This window comes from Cinclus cinclus, chromosome 1, assembly GCF_963662255.1.
Source record: "Cinclus cinclus chromosome 1, bCinCin1.1, whole genome shotgun sequence".
Taxonomy (NCBI): Eukaryota; Metazoa; Chordata; class Aves; order Passeriformes; family Cinclidae; genus Cinclus; species Cinclus cinclus.
This window is the reverse complement of record NC_085046.1, coordinates 152929-168884: the sequence shown is the minus strand read 5'-3', so window position 1 is coordinate 168884 and position 15956 is coordinate 152929. Positions and strand designations below refer to the sequence as shown.

Below are 15956 nucleotides of genomic sequence, written 5' to 3'. Positions count from 1 at the left end.
CGTGTGCAGCGCTAACCTTTTCCTGCCGCTGGCCATGGCCCGCACACAGGCACGGCACAGGGATGGTCCCCGAGCTGCCGCAGCACGGGCACACAGCGCTGCGGTGCCAGGGGCTCCGCCATGGAGGTGCACAGAGACGGGTGTGGGGCCTGGGAGCCAGATGCTGTTGCTGTGCAGGCGTGGATGTGAGCACACGGTGTCCGTGGGGATCTGTAAGGGGATGCAGCGAGTCAAGCAGGTGTCAGGCAGGTGTCCAGAGTTGGATGACGGAGACTTAGTGGCAGCTGTGGGCACAGGGGCACAGCAGGGGCTATGCGGAACATACCTGGGTGTGACAGACGTTCAGTGCTCACACAAGTATGTTCACATGGCAGTGCTGATGCTCGTGTTCTTTTGTGTATGGGGCCCAGGCAAATTGTCTCACCTGTGACAGTGACAATGTCCTGTCTGGCAGGGAGGAGAAGGAGCGCTGGATCCGGGCTAAGTATGAGCAGAAGCTCTTTCTGGCCCCTCTGCCCCAGTCTGACATCCCGCTGGGGCAGCAGCTGCTGCGGGCTGTGGTGGAGGATGACCTGCGCCTCGTGGTGACACTCCTGGCCCACGGCACCAAGGAGGAGGTGAACGAGACCTATGGAGATGGAGACGGGCGCACAGCGCTGCATCTCTCCTGCGCAATGGCCAATGTAGTGTTCACACAGCTGCTCATCTGGGTAAGGTAGAACCCGCAGCCTCCACTGCGGTGCTTCTGGTGCTGTCCTGGTGCTTCCCCACCTCCCTGCCTTTATCCATCCTGTTTCTGTGGGTTCCCCCACGTGCCCGCTGGCACTCGCCTGCCCACCCTCCCAGCACCCTCTCCCTGCCTCCCCCAGAGCCCCTCTGCTCCCTGCCACTTCTGCGCCCCTGGGCACATGGTTCCAGGGCACACCACTGACCAGCTGCTTCTCTCCTGCGCAGTACGGAGTGGATGTGAAGAGCCGGGACGCTCGAGGGCTGACCCCACTGGCCTATGCCCGGCGAGCCGGCAGCCAGGAGTGTATTGACATCCTGCTGCAGCACGGCTGCCCCAGCGACAGCGCCGCCACGCTGACCCCCAGCCTGCCCCGCCGCAACGCCAATGCCAACAACAACGCCTGTGCCGCGGCGCCGCTGGAGAGCGGCGCCAGCCCCAGCACAGCCTAGTCCTGCATGGGCCCTCCAGTCACTGCACAGCTGCCCTCCAGCCCTGCTGGGGACCAGGGCCGCAGGAGGGGCATAGAGCAGCAGAGACGGGCCCCACGCTGCTGTCCTCCACCAGAAGCCCCGTTCCAGCCAAGAGGAGGCTGGGAGTCAGCTGGGAGCCAGCATCCTGCTCCTCTGCACTGGTTCCAGCCTCCTCTCACCATGCAGCTGTGCAGACCCAGTGCTGGCAGCTGTGGAGGGGCTCCTACATAATCACTGGGGTGGCTGCAGTGCACCCCGTTCTCGTGACCGGTACATGGATGGGGAGGCAGTTTCTCCTGCCACCCCCCCTGCACATCTGTAGATAAAGCAGGGCCTGGGAGCATTTCAGGTGTGTAGCCCCCCTGCACAGCAGTACCTGGGAGGCTGATGGCTGCACCTACTCCCTCAGGCAGGTCAGTTTGGGCACTTCCTCCTGCTTTCCCTCTGTGTTGGCCTCGCCACACCCGCTCCAGTGCAGTGGTGAGCTGGGGGTAAGCAGGGGGCGCATATTTCTCTATTGCACCCCCACGCTTCTCTGCTGCTGGCTGGTGCAGGAGGAGTGCACGTACCGACGTGCAAGGGTGGCATCTCCCCAGCACAGTCCCTGGACAAAGGCCTCCCCAGCCTCCCTGGTGACCTGGAGTGGGAAGAGAATGGTCACCTCGGGATCCCCAGCTCCGTCTGTCTGTCTGTCTGTCTGTAGAGTCACTGTCCTTCCAGGTTAAAGCTCCAAGCCATACACAATGTCTCCATCAGAGCCTCCCGCTGGCTCCTGCTGCTGCCCAGGTGGGGCTGGTCTCCAGCTGAGCAAGAGGAGAGAAGAGGAGCATCTCTCTTTGCATTGGGGTCAAGCCTCTAGCTGAATGCTGGAACCTCAAGGCTTTGGACACTGCTATGTAATGTCTCTGTCACTTGTGTATAAAATGTACATTGGAAATATTTATATGGACACTCTGTATATACGGTTTCTTTTCCATGAGTTGCCCTGTGTGTGTTAATCTGCAGCCAAGGAGATAAAGGCCAATAAAGCAACCCACCTCCTGCCAGGCCAGCGTCTCAGTGTGCTGCCTTTGGGTTTTCCAATGCAGCCCTGGTTTGAAGCTGGGTCTGGTGCCTCTCCAGCCCACACTGACAAACGTTCAGCATCTTCTGCTCGGGCTCTGATCAACAGGAATCCTGTGCCAAACCAGGCCCCTGGGACACAGCAAAGTGCTGAGGTGTGGAGGGGAGATACACCAACCCTGGGCACTGAAGGACAATGCCAGAACATGGCACCAGAGGAATGCACAGCTCTGGTGGGATGGGAGATCCCACAGCAGAGGGGTGTGCTGGAGAGGAGACATGTAGGGCAGGAGTGCTGGGCCAGCTGGTCCCTGTGCACAGGACAGCAAGTGTGAAGCTGGGACGGGGGTGCCAGAGATGGGCAGGGAGCAATGGGCTGCCACAGCAAGCGAGGAGTCTGCTACGGCTGCACCAGACCCGGGATCATCAAGACCCAAGGCACAGGCACATCCCTGAGTACTGAAGGGAGCCGTGTGTCTGCTGTGCCCGCCCTGACTCTGCGTGCTTCTCAGAGATGTGGGCAGAGCAGGGCCCCAGTGCTGGCTGCACTCCAGGCTGCCCCACAAACAGCAGTTCGGGGCTCTAGTGTCTCTGTGCTGTGCTGGGGTCCTGGCTCTGCTGCACGGGCACAGGGCACAGGCCTTGGGCCCCAAGCTTGTGTGGCAGTGCTGCAAGGAAGGATGTCCTGGGGGTGCCAGGACACCCCTAAGTGCCACAGGTACCCTCAGATGTCTTTGTCAAACCCCTGCTGCCTCCTCCTTGTGCCTCTCCCGTCACAGAGGGCTGCCTTGCTGGGGGCTGCAGACGGTGGCCCCAGCCCCTCTACTCCTTAATGTGTTCTGGCTGTGTGTGCTCGTATCATCGTCATCATGCTCATGCTCATCCTGGTCCCGGTCCTGGTCCCAGTTGCAGTCCTGCCCCTGCACCCGTGTCACCCCTCACTGCCGTGCCCTGGCGGTGCCCATGGGTGTCCCCACACCGGCCCAGTGCTGGGTTTGGTTAATTTCCTGGCGACTGCATTAACGGGAATGGAAGCCGAGGGACGGCAGCTCCTCTGGGGCCCATTAATCATCCCCCTCAGACAAGCTGCCTTGATTACAAGTGGCAAGAAATTCATTAGGGCTGCGGCTCTGACAACTTTTATCTGCGCGGCTGGATCTGACTCATTAGGCAGCCAAATTAAAGCCATGATGGGCCCTGATGAAATTCACTGCTTGTTTATCTTGTGCGATCTGATACATCTGCCCATACATCATCTCCCGCGCGGGATCCCGCCCTACCCAGCCCTGGCGCCTCCCTTCCCATCCCAGCCCTGCCCCAGGCCCGAGGCTGCCCAGCCCGGACCCTGCTCTGATCCCCGAGACCCTCGCCTGCCCCCACACTCTGCCTGTGCCATCGGGGCTGGAGCTGGGGCTGTGAACGATGACCGTGCACCAGGAGCCATGTGGGGACAGCTCTGGAATGAAAATCGTGAAATACTCTGAACTGGAAGGGACCCACAGAGATCATCAACAGCCGTGGTGTGGGGCCACACAGCCCCGAGCAGCCCCCGCGGCCCATGCAGTGCCCATGGGGTGCAGCTCCCTCAGGGCACCCAGGGCCCTGGCCAGGTTCTGCTGGCAGTGGCGCTGCTGTGGGCACACAGCCCCGTGGGGACAGGCCCCGTGCCCTGCTGCTGCCCACAAATTGCAAACGGGCTGGGGATCCCAGTGACGCCCATTTGCTGGCACCTGGGGGCAGGGAATGCCACCACATCCCTGCAGGCTCTGACACCGTCCCAAGGAGCCAAGAGCGGACCAGACCCCACAGCAGCAGCACTCGTGCCCTGTCCTGCCTTGCCCCAGCCCAGCATTACTCCAGTGTTGGAGTACATCTGAGTGCCAAGGTGACAAATATGGCTTCAGGTGGCCCCAGGCCAGCACAGGCTGAATGCAGCAGGAGCTCCCATGTCCATGTTCAGGGGAAGAGGTGTGTGTGTCCATGTTATAGGCAGGAGCTGTGTCTGTGTTTAGGGGCACTGTGTCTGGTTTTTGGGGCAGGAGTAAGGTGTCTGTGTTCAGGTTGATGCCAGGGAGGGCACAGGCCAGCCCTCTGCTCTGCTGTACACCACAGGACCGTGCCAGGGCAGCAGAAGTGGGACTGTCCCTGTGCTGGCCCCCAGCAGGTCCGTGTTAGCACCCTGAGCACCCTGCCCCAGGCAGCCAGCGGCACTCACACCGTCAAGCTGAGGCTGGAGCCGGTGGAGGGAGGTGGGTGCCACAGGACAGGAACTGTGGGATGCAGCCTCGAACCATGAGTAAATCCATGGTATGCAGTCACAGGCTGGAAATCACTTGTACCACAGGTTTGCAGCACTTCCCACAGAGCTTGGGCACGGCCAGAAAAAGCCCCACAGGATACAACTCACAATTGAAGCCCCACGGGCCTTCTTGCAGCCCCAGCTGAGCAGCCTTGGGATCTGTAGGTGGGCAACGCTGGGTGTGGGGCAGCACCGCCCACCCTACAGCTGCTGGGATCACATGCTGAGCACATGCAGAGGTGCTTTTAGGATAGATGGCCAGAGCAGAGATCCTGCCACAGGATCTGCTGTGCCTCCATGTATCCAGCCAGCCTTGCCTCTGGGGAAAAGGCACAGGTGTGACTGTCCCAGCTCACTAAGGTACAGCATCAGCACGCTCCACTACAACACCTGCCCCTGTGCCCCTTCATGGGTGTCAGGCCTGCAGGCGGGTGCAGACACCCACAGCACAGGAAGTCATAAAGCCCTGGGGTGAGTTCCAGCCTGGCTGATGGGGACACTGGACAAGCTGGCACAGGCTGCAGAGGAGTTGGGGAGTGGTCAGAGGGAGCTCACGACCCTTCCCAGGTGCCAGCTATCGGGGGTTTGTTTCTCTCTTTCTGGTTGTTTCTGTCCTGCACCTGAGCTAGTCCTGGAGCCACTGGCTAATGAATAGCACCAGCACCATATTGTGGGCCATCACATCTTCATACAAGCCCCTTGTCAGGGAATGCTGAGGACTAGCTTTGTTGTGCTGAGTGAATAAACTCTCTGTGGTATGTAATCCCTGCTCCTTTCCCAGTTCATTAAGAACTACCATACAGGTAAACAAGTGGACAGGTCTGGGTAGGGAGAATTCCCTTGTAAATGCTGGGATTTGCAGCATTAGGGCAAAATAAGTCTTGTTCATATAAATGCGTGCATATATATGTGTGTGTGTAAACATATTTACATAAACAAACTCATGTCCATGTATATACACACTCTATGTATTTATCTGTGTGTCTGCACCTGTATCTACCTTTTACTCTGTGTGTGTGTGTGTGTGTGTGTATGTGTGTGTACCTGTGCACATACACATGTACCAGTGCATGTGTGGGATTCCTTCCTAAGCAGTACATACTCCAGGACACAGGGTAACAGCCAGAAGCTTGTAGATGGGAAATTCCAAATCGATGCAAGTGGAAAAACATACTAGAAGGTGGTTGGACACTGGTACAGGGCCCCAAGAGGAGGCGGTTGCCCTCTTTGGAGATGTTGGAAGTCAGTTCTTCAGCATCTTGAATGGGACAAGCTTCGAGCAGGTGTTGGAGCAGAGACCTCCCAGGGCCCCATCCAGCTCCACGGCTCAGCTGTCCTGCATCTGTCTTTCTTTACCAGTTTCTCATTGTGGCCCTCCTTTCCCACCAACTCCAGTTTCACCCAGCACAGAGAGCTCCAGCTCATGGGGACCCCTACAGCTCCCCCAGCTGAGGAAGGGCCACAGCTGCTTTGGGCAGTGCGGGCAGTGCTGTGCACCACGCTCACTGTACAATACGGGTGCTGCACTGGGTGCTGTGCACTGTGCTCACTCTGCACTGCTTTGCTCTCTACTGTGCAGGAGGCACCAGAGCCATCACAATGCTCAGGGTTCACAGGCAACTCTGCTCTGCTCTGCTTGGTGCCAGGAATACTCTGCCGCTCTGCAGCTCTCTCCAGCAGCGCTGGTGACAGCTTGAGTCTGTCACCTCCAGCAGCACTACACAGAGCTGCACCTCTGCAGCATTTATGGGGATTTTAACATGGCTGTTTGTAGGGTTGCAGTGTGTGTGGGCTCTGGGATTGGTCTAACACCACAACAACGACAACAACAAAATCTTCTATGCAGCTAAAAATGTGGGTGTTGGAAGCACCTCAGTAGCAGTCCATGGATGAGCACGCAGTGGAGCAGGAGTGCTCTGCACATGGATTTCAGGTGGGCAGTGGCCTCTACGGTGGGGGAGGTGGGTTAAAGACACAATAAACCAGTGCTGCCACTGGGGCAGGACATATCAAGCTAGTGTCAGTTAGAAATGCCTGGTGGGAATAAGAGAGTTCTTGGACCCTAAAATAAAATTTGACTCCTTTTAATGTCACTGCCCCAATCCTGGAGCTGCGGACACTTTCTGGAGTGTTGTGGTTAACATGCACTGCTGTGTGTCAGCTGCAGAGGCACAGACCCCTCATGTGGACACATTTGTAGCGGCAGAGCCACGTGTGTAGCTGTAGAATGGCTTTATCCTGCCCCCTGCCCTCCCACACAAGGCAAGTAGCAGTTCATGTGCCAGAGCATTGCAGTGGCTGCAAACAGCTGTGTCCCCTTTGCAGCCACAGAGCACAGCTAATCTGAGTCCTTGTCTCAGGCCAGCACCCGCCTGAGGATGGAGAAAAGGTGCAGGTGCAGGCAACTCCACCCAGCCTGCTGAAAAGGGAGCTGACAGTTTTCCTGAGCGAGGGTGCTAGGGGCTGCTGCCAAAGCACGTTTACTCTTCTGATCCAGAGGGAATGCCAGCAGGTGTTGCTACCTGAACAGGGCAAATCTGTGCTGGGGATGCTGTGAGCAACATCAGGCCAGGCATTTCCTGAGGATACTTTCTTGTTTCCGGGTCAGTGGTGCATGGACAGAGGTGTCTCCTGCAGTGGAAGTCAGCTGTGCTGAGAAACCAAATCCTGAAAAGATCCCACAGAACCCTCTCAGGACCTGCAGTGAATATGTATGTGCAAAGAGGCACTCACCAAGGATACCTGGAAGTGCAGCTTTGTCCAAATGATTGCTGTGATCTGAGCTGTGTCTGTTGGCCACACAAGCCAGCTGGAACCAAGGGGCAGGGACAGCCACCCCTTGGTGCTCCGAAGCTCCAGGGCACTGCCAGAGGATGCAGCTGTACAGGCTGAGCATGGACCTCACACTCCAGGTGAACAGAATGTACCTGCCAGAGAGGGAAGGGACATGGGGAGGGAGCGCTGCTCCTGAGGCAGCAGAGAGATGGCCCAGCCCTTGCTATAGCATCAGGGAGAGCGCTCAGGAAGGTGGAGTCAGCTCTGGCTGTCAGGGATAATTCCTGCTCTCCCAAGCCGTGTCTCCCAGGGAAGGTGACAGCAGCTGGCTGGACCATTTGTGACCCAAAACCCGTTCAAACCTGTGAGCAATTGGTGCCCCAGCAAAACCTTGGAGAGAGCCTTCCCCCTCTTCAGAAACCTCTGGTGGCATTGCAATGGGTGTTGCTACCGCAGCGCAGGCATAGGGGCTCCCTTGCCCCGTGGTCTGACTGATGTTTGTCAAACCAGAACAGAGTTTCTCCTGGCTGGACACCCAGGGAGCCACACGGCCCTCGTACTGTTGACCGGGCATGCAGCTGTACCCTGTGCAAAACTGGGTCTTCATGGGTTTCTGGGGCTGAGTTCAACGTCTGAGATAGCTGGCTGCGGAAGCAGCACTTCATGCGATAGCTCTCAAGAGCAGAGAATGGCTGGCCTGGATGTGCGAGCCCCCTTCTGTTGTTGCTCCTGTCCCAGGGCCTCAGCACCAGGAAGCCGCTGTCCCGGGCTAGGGCAGAGGCCGCAGCCGTGCTGCGAGTCTGCAGCAGCACACACATCCCCGCACCCCGGGATGAGCTGTCGAGGCGGTCCCGAACCAGTCCTGGCCCGGCTCCGCCGGCGGAAGGGCTGACCTGGGGATGCTCCGGGGCGCTTCCCGGCCCCCCCGCTCCTCTTCTCCCTCCCCCGTCTCGGCTCCGGCAGAGTAGCGGGTGCAATGGAGCCCGCAAGGCCAGCGCTGCTGCTCGCACAGCCTCTGGCTGAGCCCCCGAGCCTCCCCTTCTCCCCGTCCGCTCGCCCTCCCCGCCCTCCACCGCCTCTCGGGGCATCCCTGTCGTTGTTTCCATCCCTCTCCTATCCCTGTTCTTCTTCTCTGCCCGCGCCTGGCCGGGGCCGCGGGACCCCCGCCCCTGCAGCGAGGAAGAACGTGGTCTTGCTCCATAGAAAATAATTTATTGAAATCACAGCTATACATGGGCGGGCGCCAGCAGCAGCGCGGGCCCGGCCCGGCCCTGCCCGGCCCGGTTCAGTCCGGCCCAGCGGGAGCCAGGGCCCCAGGGCCAGGCGGCTGCACTCCCCATGGCACGGACAGAAGGACACGCTGCCGTATGTACAGAGTTTACACGGAATAAATAAGGGACATGTACACAGGAGTGGGAGCGGGCGCTCGGCCCCCAACCGCCCCAGGGTCCGAGAGCCCTGCCGGGCTCAGGGCCGGGCGCCCTGCTCGATCTGCTGGTGCTGGCTGCGCACGGCGAAACGATTGACGTGCACCGGGATGGGCACCACGATTTTGGGGTTGCGGACGGGCTCTCCCGAGCGGTTGCTGACATTGCCAGCCTTGATGCGTTTCCACTTGGCGCGGCGGTTCTGGAACCAGATCTTCACCTGCACCTCGCTCAGCTTCAGGGCGTGTGCGATCTGCGAGCGCTCCGTCAGGCTCAGGTACTTCTTGCAGTGGAACTCCTTCTCCAGCTCCAACAGCTGCTCGCTGGTGAAGGCCGTGCGGCGCCGGCGGCTCTTCCCGGCCCCGGAGCCCGGCGGGGGCTGCTCGGCGGCGGGGCCGCCCTTGCCCTTGCCCTTGGCTCCCAGCGCGGTGCCGGCAGTCGCCCCGTCCAGGAAGGGCTCCTCCTCGCTCTCGCCCGCCGAGCTCTCCTCCTCTCGCTCGCTGCACGGCGTCGCCGCCGACTTCACCTCCAGCTTCTCCTCGTCTGAGCTGTACGCCTTGCCGTCTGCGGGGCACACAGCGTCCGTCAGTGTCTGCCGGGGCCCCCCGCCCGCCCCGCAGCGCTCCCGCAGCTCCCAGAGCCCCGCAGCCCCGGGGAAAGCTCTCCCCGCTCCCTCGGCGGGCGGCTGCAGCTCTTCCCGCAGTCTCGAACCCCGTCACCACCGCGTCCCGCAGCCCCGAAGCGGGAGAAGCAGCAGCTCCAGCCCCCGTCCCGCACGGGGTCCTGCGGGCAGCGCCAGCCGCTCCACTCGCGGAGCCCAGCGCCCTGGTCCCCGCAGCCTGCCCGACTGCAAGGGCAGACAGGGCACCGACAGAGCCCGCCACCACCCTGGGGCCTGTCCCCCTCAGTAGTTGCCCCATCCCACGGCCCAGCCGTAGCAGCATCATGCGCTCAGTCTAGCGGAGAGCACCTCAGCGCTTCCAGGGCTTGTCTGGACCTTGGCACAGGGAAGAACCCCTGTACCTTGTCTCTCAGCTTAGCGCTCCCTGTCCTTTCCCAGTGCACCGGATCATCGATGCTGTTAGAAAGTAGCCAGCCAAGAACTGAAGAACTGTCCTGGAAACAGCATCCAGAGCCAGCTCCAGCCCAGCAAACCTGTGTGTAGGGCTCTACAGGACATGGGGTACAGCTACTTCTGGCTCTCCCTCCCTAATCCAAGGCTGCACCACAGCAGACCGTGCAGCCAGGGAACAAGGTGCTGAGGCAGCCGATGCTTAGGGCTCAGCTACGCCCAGCAATGGGCAGAGGGGCAGGACAGAACCTATCAACATCACACAACAGACAGCAGCTCATCCCAGGCCACCAGGCAGAATGCAGTGCTTGGATCACTGCAGACGCCTCTGTTAAGATGCCTGTGAGGATATTGATAGGGTACTGAGGTATGAATCCCTTCTTTGCAAGCTTCTTATATCCCAAATTGCTGCCTGAATGATTAAACAGCCATGGAGCAAGGGAGGACACCGTGGGAGACAGACAGAGGAAAGAGGTCTGGAAGAGTCACTTCCATAGTAAAAGGGCTCAAACAAAGTGAGGAGATGCTCTCAGCCACAGGCAGGGGTCATGGAGGGAGGACCCACAGCTATACACAAGCAGGTGAACAAGGTTTTCTGTCATGCTGAGACTAGAAGAGACCAGAAAATTCTTCAAGTCTGACCCAAGAGCAGTAATCACTGCTGGAAGGAGTTGTCCTGAAGCACTGCTGCTCTATATCAAACAATATGCACAAGGAGAAGCAGCAGCTCTTCAAACTTCTAAGTAGTGTCCAGGTACTGGCACATGCAGCCTGGGCCACTGGATCACTGGCCACCTCACCTCATCTCAGTGGGAAAGGCAGAGCAGCCCTCAGAAGCCTGACAGTGCAGGGGTTAAATACACAAAGAGAACTGCAGGAGACTACTTGAGCCCAGAAGATATTCCTGGTAGTCTGGTGACTGTGGAGCTCCCACATCCCTTGTTAGTCCTGTAGCAAGCCCATGGCTTCCTGAAAGCAGGTAGGAGGCTTTGGAGATCCAGAATCTTCTCCCTGGTCTTCCTGCTTCCTACAGTGGAAAAGGGCATTCATTTCTTTATCTCTTCATCTCCATCCTGCTGCAGAGTGATTTCTTTATTCCGGAGGGTCAGGGGCAGGGGAAGAGATTTCCCTTGTGCATAGAAAGTAAAGACCCAGAGAATTCATGTTTGGGGGGCTGAGGATCAGCAGCAGGGGGCAAGGAGCACTTTGGCTGCTGTTACACAGCCTCATGCAAGCACTTTGCTGAAGAAAAGAAGAGCTTTCACTTCTGTGTACCACTTCTCTCTGGTGGAGCATTGGGCCTGACAAGGTAAGAGAGCTCTTAGGAGGAATTCAGCATCTTGCCCAAGGGCTCTTTAGGTCCTGCCCTGACACTGCAATTCCCCAGGATGGAGGATGGCATCCCAGTAGCCACACCAGCAAACAGTGCTGGTGGGGCAGTTTGCTCCTGTCAGCCCAGGCTGTGCCCAGGAGACTGGAATACTCTGGATACTCTCTTCTGAATCAGGCTCCAAATTTTAAATGGAGCACTCTCACCTTTGTGTCTCATAAAAGGGCTAGGTTTGCAATGAGGAACTTGGAACTACTTGATGACAGAATCTAAACTGGATGTTTTCACACAGAAAATGGTTATATTGGTCTGTTAGTCAACTACTTTGTCCACAACAAGGAAAGAATGAAGGCAGGGGATCCCACCCGTGTGGCTGGGGTATACTGAGACTTTCAAGGCCTTTGAACATGAAGTGAAGCTGTCACAAAGCAAAGCATCATGATTGAAAAATCAACAAGAAGTAGTAGATGAAGAATAGTGTTGACCTACTGGTTTATTTTTCACAAAGTCACAGCTGTTCATCGATCTTGTCAAAGACATTGAAGAGAGTCCAAAGGGGGTCACAAAAATGATCAGAGGGCTGGAGCACCTCTGCTGTGAAGCCAGGCTGAGAGAGTCGAGGTTGTTCAGTCTGGAGAAGAGAAGGCTCCAGGGAAACCTTATTGCAACATTTCAGTACTTAAGGAGAGCTTATAAGAAAGACAATGAGATACTTTTAAGTCTCTTGGGATAGGACAAGGGGTGATGATTTCACCTAAAAGAGGGTCGAGTAAATTAATATAAGAAAGAATTATTCATGATGAGTGTGGTGAAATACTGGCACAGGTTACCCAGATAAGTAGTGGATGCCACATCCCCAGCAACACTCAAAGCCAGGTCAAACAGGGCTCCGAGCAACCTGATGCAGCTGAAGACGTCCCAACCCATGACAGGGGTTTGGACTAGGTGGCCTTTTAAGGTCCTTTACAACCCAAACCATTCTGTGATTCTATGATTATGGATGTGGAAAGCACATTGAAGAGACCTGGGTGTCGCAGGTGACAAAGCTATTCAAGCAGCATCAGGAAGACCTGGATCAGGAATGGGTGTTGTGATGTGATGAGCCCTGTGTTGGTAAGCACACAGGGGAACAACAGAAACCTTGTCCCTGACTGAATGTGCAGTCGTTACACCAAACCAAGGAAGAGTCTCAGACTGCTGCCTGAATCTCAGGAGATCTGTACAGCTCGGGAAAAAACCTGTTCTCATGAGAGGTGTGGAGAGATGGGGATGTTAAGTACCCTTACACCAGGGATTCTGTCTTTGTGGCAGCTGTAGAAATAAAACAGACTTCAAGCTTTGCTGCTTCTCACCACCAGTTTCCCTACATGCCTCTCCCTGCTCAAGAAGGGTGGCAATTGCTTGAAGCAAGTTTCAAACCCAGTGGATGCAGAGAGAAGTCCTAAAATAGTGCATTGATTCCTTTGGCTGATCCAGGAAGCAACTGATCTTGTGTCCACAGACACCTGCATGATGGAGATAATAAAAGAGCCTAGGGACAGAAGCAGTCACTCCAGAGTATAAGTCACTAAATGTCAGCAAAACTATCAAAAGGGGGCATTTCTTCTTCACAAGGTTCTTCTACAGGTAAAAAAATCTGTGGAACATCTTGCCATCTTGATGTGGCTGGTGTCAAGGTTATCCCTCCTTTCTGGTGGGCTCCAGGGGAGATTAGATAAGGCCACAGAAAACAAATTAATCGAAGTTTACTAAATATACAGAAATAACACTTGGCACAGGAAGTCCCTGATGTGCAGGGTTGCACATCTTTACAGATGGTTGGATGTGAAGGAAGTATCATTTTAGAATTGACCATTGAACAGGTTGTGCTCTCTTGCTTTTCCCTGGACAATTGCTTTTTGCCAGGGCCATGGACTGGATGTGAGTGCAAACTGCACTATAGATAGTTTTTGATGACTCCTGTTGACATGAATCATTTTTCTGTTCCTTAATACTGGAAAAAAACCCTCCTGAATTTCTTCTAGGATGTTTGTAAAACAAACCCCACTGTCCATCTGCAGTTTTGTCTGGCACAGCCAGGAGAAGTACTAGGCAAAGGAGAAGATGGGCACAATTTGCCTGAGAAATCCTCTTGGACCTGGGCAAAGTAGCCCCCAGAACTGAGTCCACATGGGCTCAATAGCCTGTGCAGTAGGACAAACATCCTTTGTGGCTCCAGAGCAAACCCAGTGCTCAGAGGCAGCAGAGGATGAACAGCAGTAGCAAGACATCTTCCATCATATGATCCAGTTGCAACAGGAAAAGTCTTAGAGGTAGGATTTCTTGGCTTCAGAAGTAGCCACAGTCTGGGACGGTTAATCTGAGTCCTTGGGATGAGGGAGCATATTGGGCTCAGTTGTGGAGGAACCACAGAGGGAGATCAAGCACAATGCAGTTTGTCTCCTCACAGCCTAGAAAGATGAGGTCGTACAGACCTGTTTTTGGCTGGGGCAGTGCTGCCACCGAGAAGGCTTTCACAAAAAAACTAAGATTGCATTGGGCTATTGACTCAGCACAGAGTCCAGGAAGCACCAGTGGAGCACTCAATAGCCCACAAAGGCAAGGGGGAGGCAGAATGCCCCCACTGTCCTACTTGGGGTAAGAGGTCTAAGGGGTACCTGAGTGAGTGAAATGCTCTTCTGAGGGATGAATAAGTCAGGGCAAGGGAAACACCTGGGTTTACCCAGGAGAGACGAAAGAGAGGATGGAGAACAAACAGCCAAGCATTGCAAGAATCAGCAGAGATTCTCAGCACACATCCACGCCAAGAAGCCTGTGAGACAAAGGTGGATCCCAGGAGTGGCCAGGAAAGACAGCTCAAGAGAAGCCACGCCAGAGAAGCAGCAGCTGGCTCGTCTATGTCTTGCCGCAGGGACCCCTCACGCCCCGTGCTGCAGGACCGAGGGAGAAGAGGTGAGTGCTGGACCTGGCTGAGAAATACGGAGCAACAAGTCTCTGAGGCAGGAGCCGGCGCACTCGGGGAGCAGTCGCAGCGCACAAAGGCGAGGACCCCGACGGGAGCCGTTCCCGGCCGCACCAGGGGTCCCGGCAGGGGCGCAGCCGCCTGCCCGAGCCGAGCCGGTGCCGATCCGGCCAGGACGAGGGAGAGCGGGACCTGCTCCACCGTCACCCCTCCGCGGCAGGCCCGGGGGAAACTTTAGAAAGCCGGTAGTCGCAGCAGGGCGACGCCGAGAGGCACCCTCCTCTCGTGGGCCGCGGCACCACGCTGGGGACAAGGCGCAGACCCTCGCCGCACCGAACGGGCCCGGGACGGGGACCGGACCAAGATCGGCGCGGGCGGGTCGGGCTGCGGACCGAGCCGTGGGACGCCCGACCGCCTCTCGCCTCACTCGCCCCGGGCCGAGTGCTAGGACCTCGGAGAGCTCCGTGCAGCTGGTCCCGCCGTGGCGTCTCCCGTGACCGGCCGCTCTCCCGCCCCGCGGCCCGGCCGAGGCAAGCCAAGTTTGACTCCCACCCGCGAAAACTGCGGACCCGACCTGGGATGGAGGGGAATGGTCCCGACGGGACCGAGGGCAGGTCCCGTCGCCTCCCCCAGCACCTCCGATCCGCAAGAGCGTCTGCCCCCAGGTGCCGCTGGGGCGGCAGCGAGGGCCCGGGCAGGTCTCCCCGGGGCTGCGGGGGGCCGGCAGCTCTCCGCCGGGCAGGACGGGCCCGCGCCGCTCTTACCTGCAAGGCCAGGGAAGGGGTCCGGGAAGTGCAGCGGCGGCTCGGCCGGCCCCTTGTCGCGGCCCGGGGGCAGCTCCTCCGCCTCCAGCCCGTCGGCGCCGCGCCGGCAGCCGGCGTCGGGGGCGGCGCGCGGCGGGGGCAGCTCCTGTGGAGGGTAGAAGCCGTCGGGGGGCTCGGAGAAACTGGGCAGGGCGGTGGTGAGCGCCACCATGGAGGGCACGGCCTGGCCCAGGCTGGCGCAGAAGGTGTTGGTGAGGCGGCCGGCGAAAGAAGCTAGCGGGGCCAGAGGCGGCAGCCCCGACTGCAGCGGGGCGTGGGACAGCGCCTGCGGGAGCACCAGCGGCCGGTACGGCATGAACATGGGGTAGCCGGTGTAGAGCAGGTGCCCGGAGCGCGGCGGCGGCGTCCCAATGAGCGAGTCAATGGAGAAGGCGGTCCCCTGGCCGCCGGGTCTCTGCATGGCGAGCGGGCGCCTCCGGCTCAGCCGGCACCAACTTTCCGGCGAGCTCGGGCCGCCGCCAACTCGCCGCGATCCCGCCGCCGCCGGGCCCCGCCGCCGCGGCCCCGGCCCGCGCCCTCCGCCTCCCGTGGGCTCCGGCGCCCGGCGAGAGCTGCCGCCCGCCCGCCCGCTCGCTGGCTCGGCGCGGCGGAGTGGAGGCGCGCTCGGAGCCGCCCGCCCGCCCGCCCCGCCGCGGGGGGGCCGGGCCGGGCCGCCGAGGGGAGGGGGAGAGGGGAGGGGAGGCGGGCGGGGGTGTCGCCCTCTGCTCTCATCCATCTTCTGCACATCACGGTCGAGTTCCTCCTTCGGCGCCCGCTCCTGTGGGGCAAGGCGCCCCGCTCCCCCAGCGCGGCCGGCCCCTGGGAAGGTACCTCCCCCTCCCGCCTCATCAGCTGTTATTAACGGTGATTGATGATTAGCAATTACGGGGCCAGGACAAGGGTGCTTTTGTGGGGACGGGATGGGGCCGCGCCTCTCCGCCCAGCCCAGCCCTCTCCGGGCCCGGGCCCACGGACGGGGCGAGCCGGCTCCGCTCCGCCCGGCACCGCTCTGGCTGCCGCAACCGG

At 58.7% G+C, this 15956-nt stretch overlaps 1 protein-coding gene across 1 annotated transcript; it reads right to left on the bottom strand.

Annotated features, from left to right (window-relative positions):
* Positions 1 to 8803: 8803 nt before the first annotated feature.
* Positions 8804 to 15666, bottom strand: GBX1 (gastrulation brain homeobox 1). The gene is given in 4 exon segments (XM_062492900.1): positions 8804 to 9327; positions 14892 to 15576; positions 15578 to 15621; positions 15624 to 15666. Coding segments are annotated over 4 exon segments (1296 nt in total).
* Between the last annotated feature and the right edge of the window lie 290 nt (positions 15667 to 15956).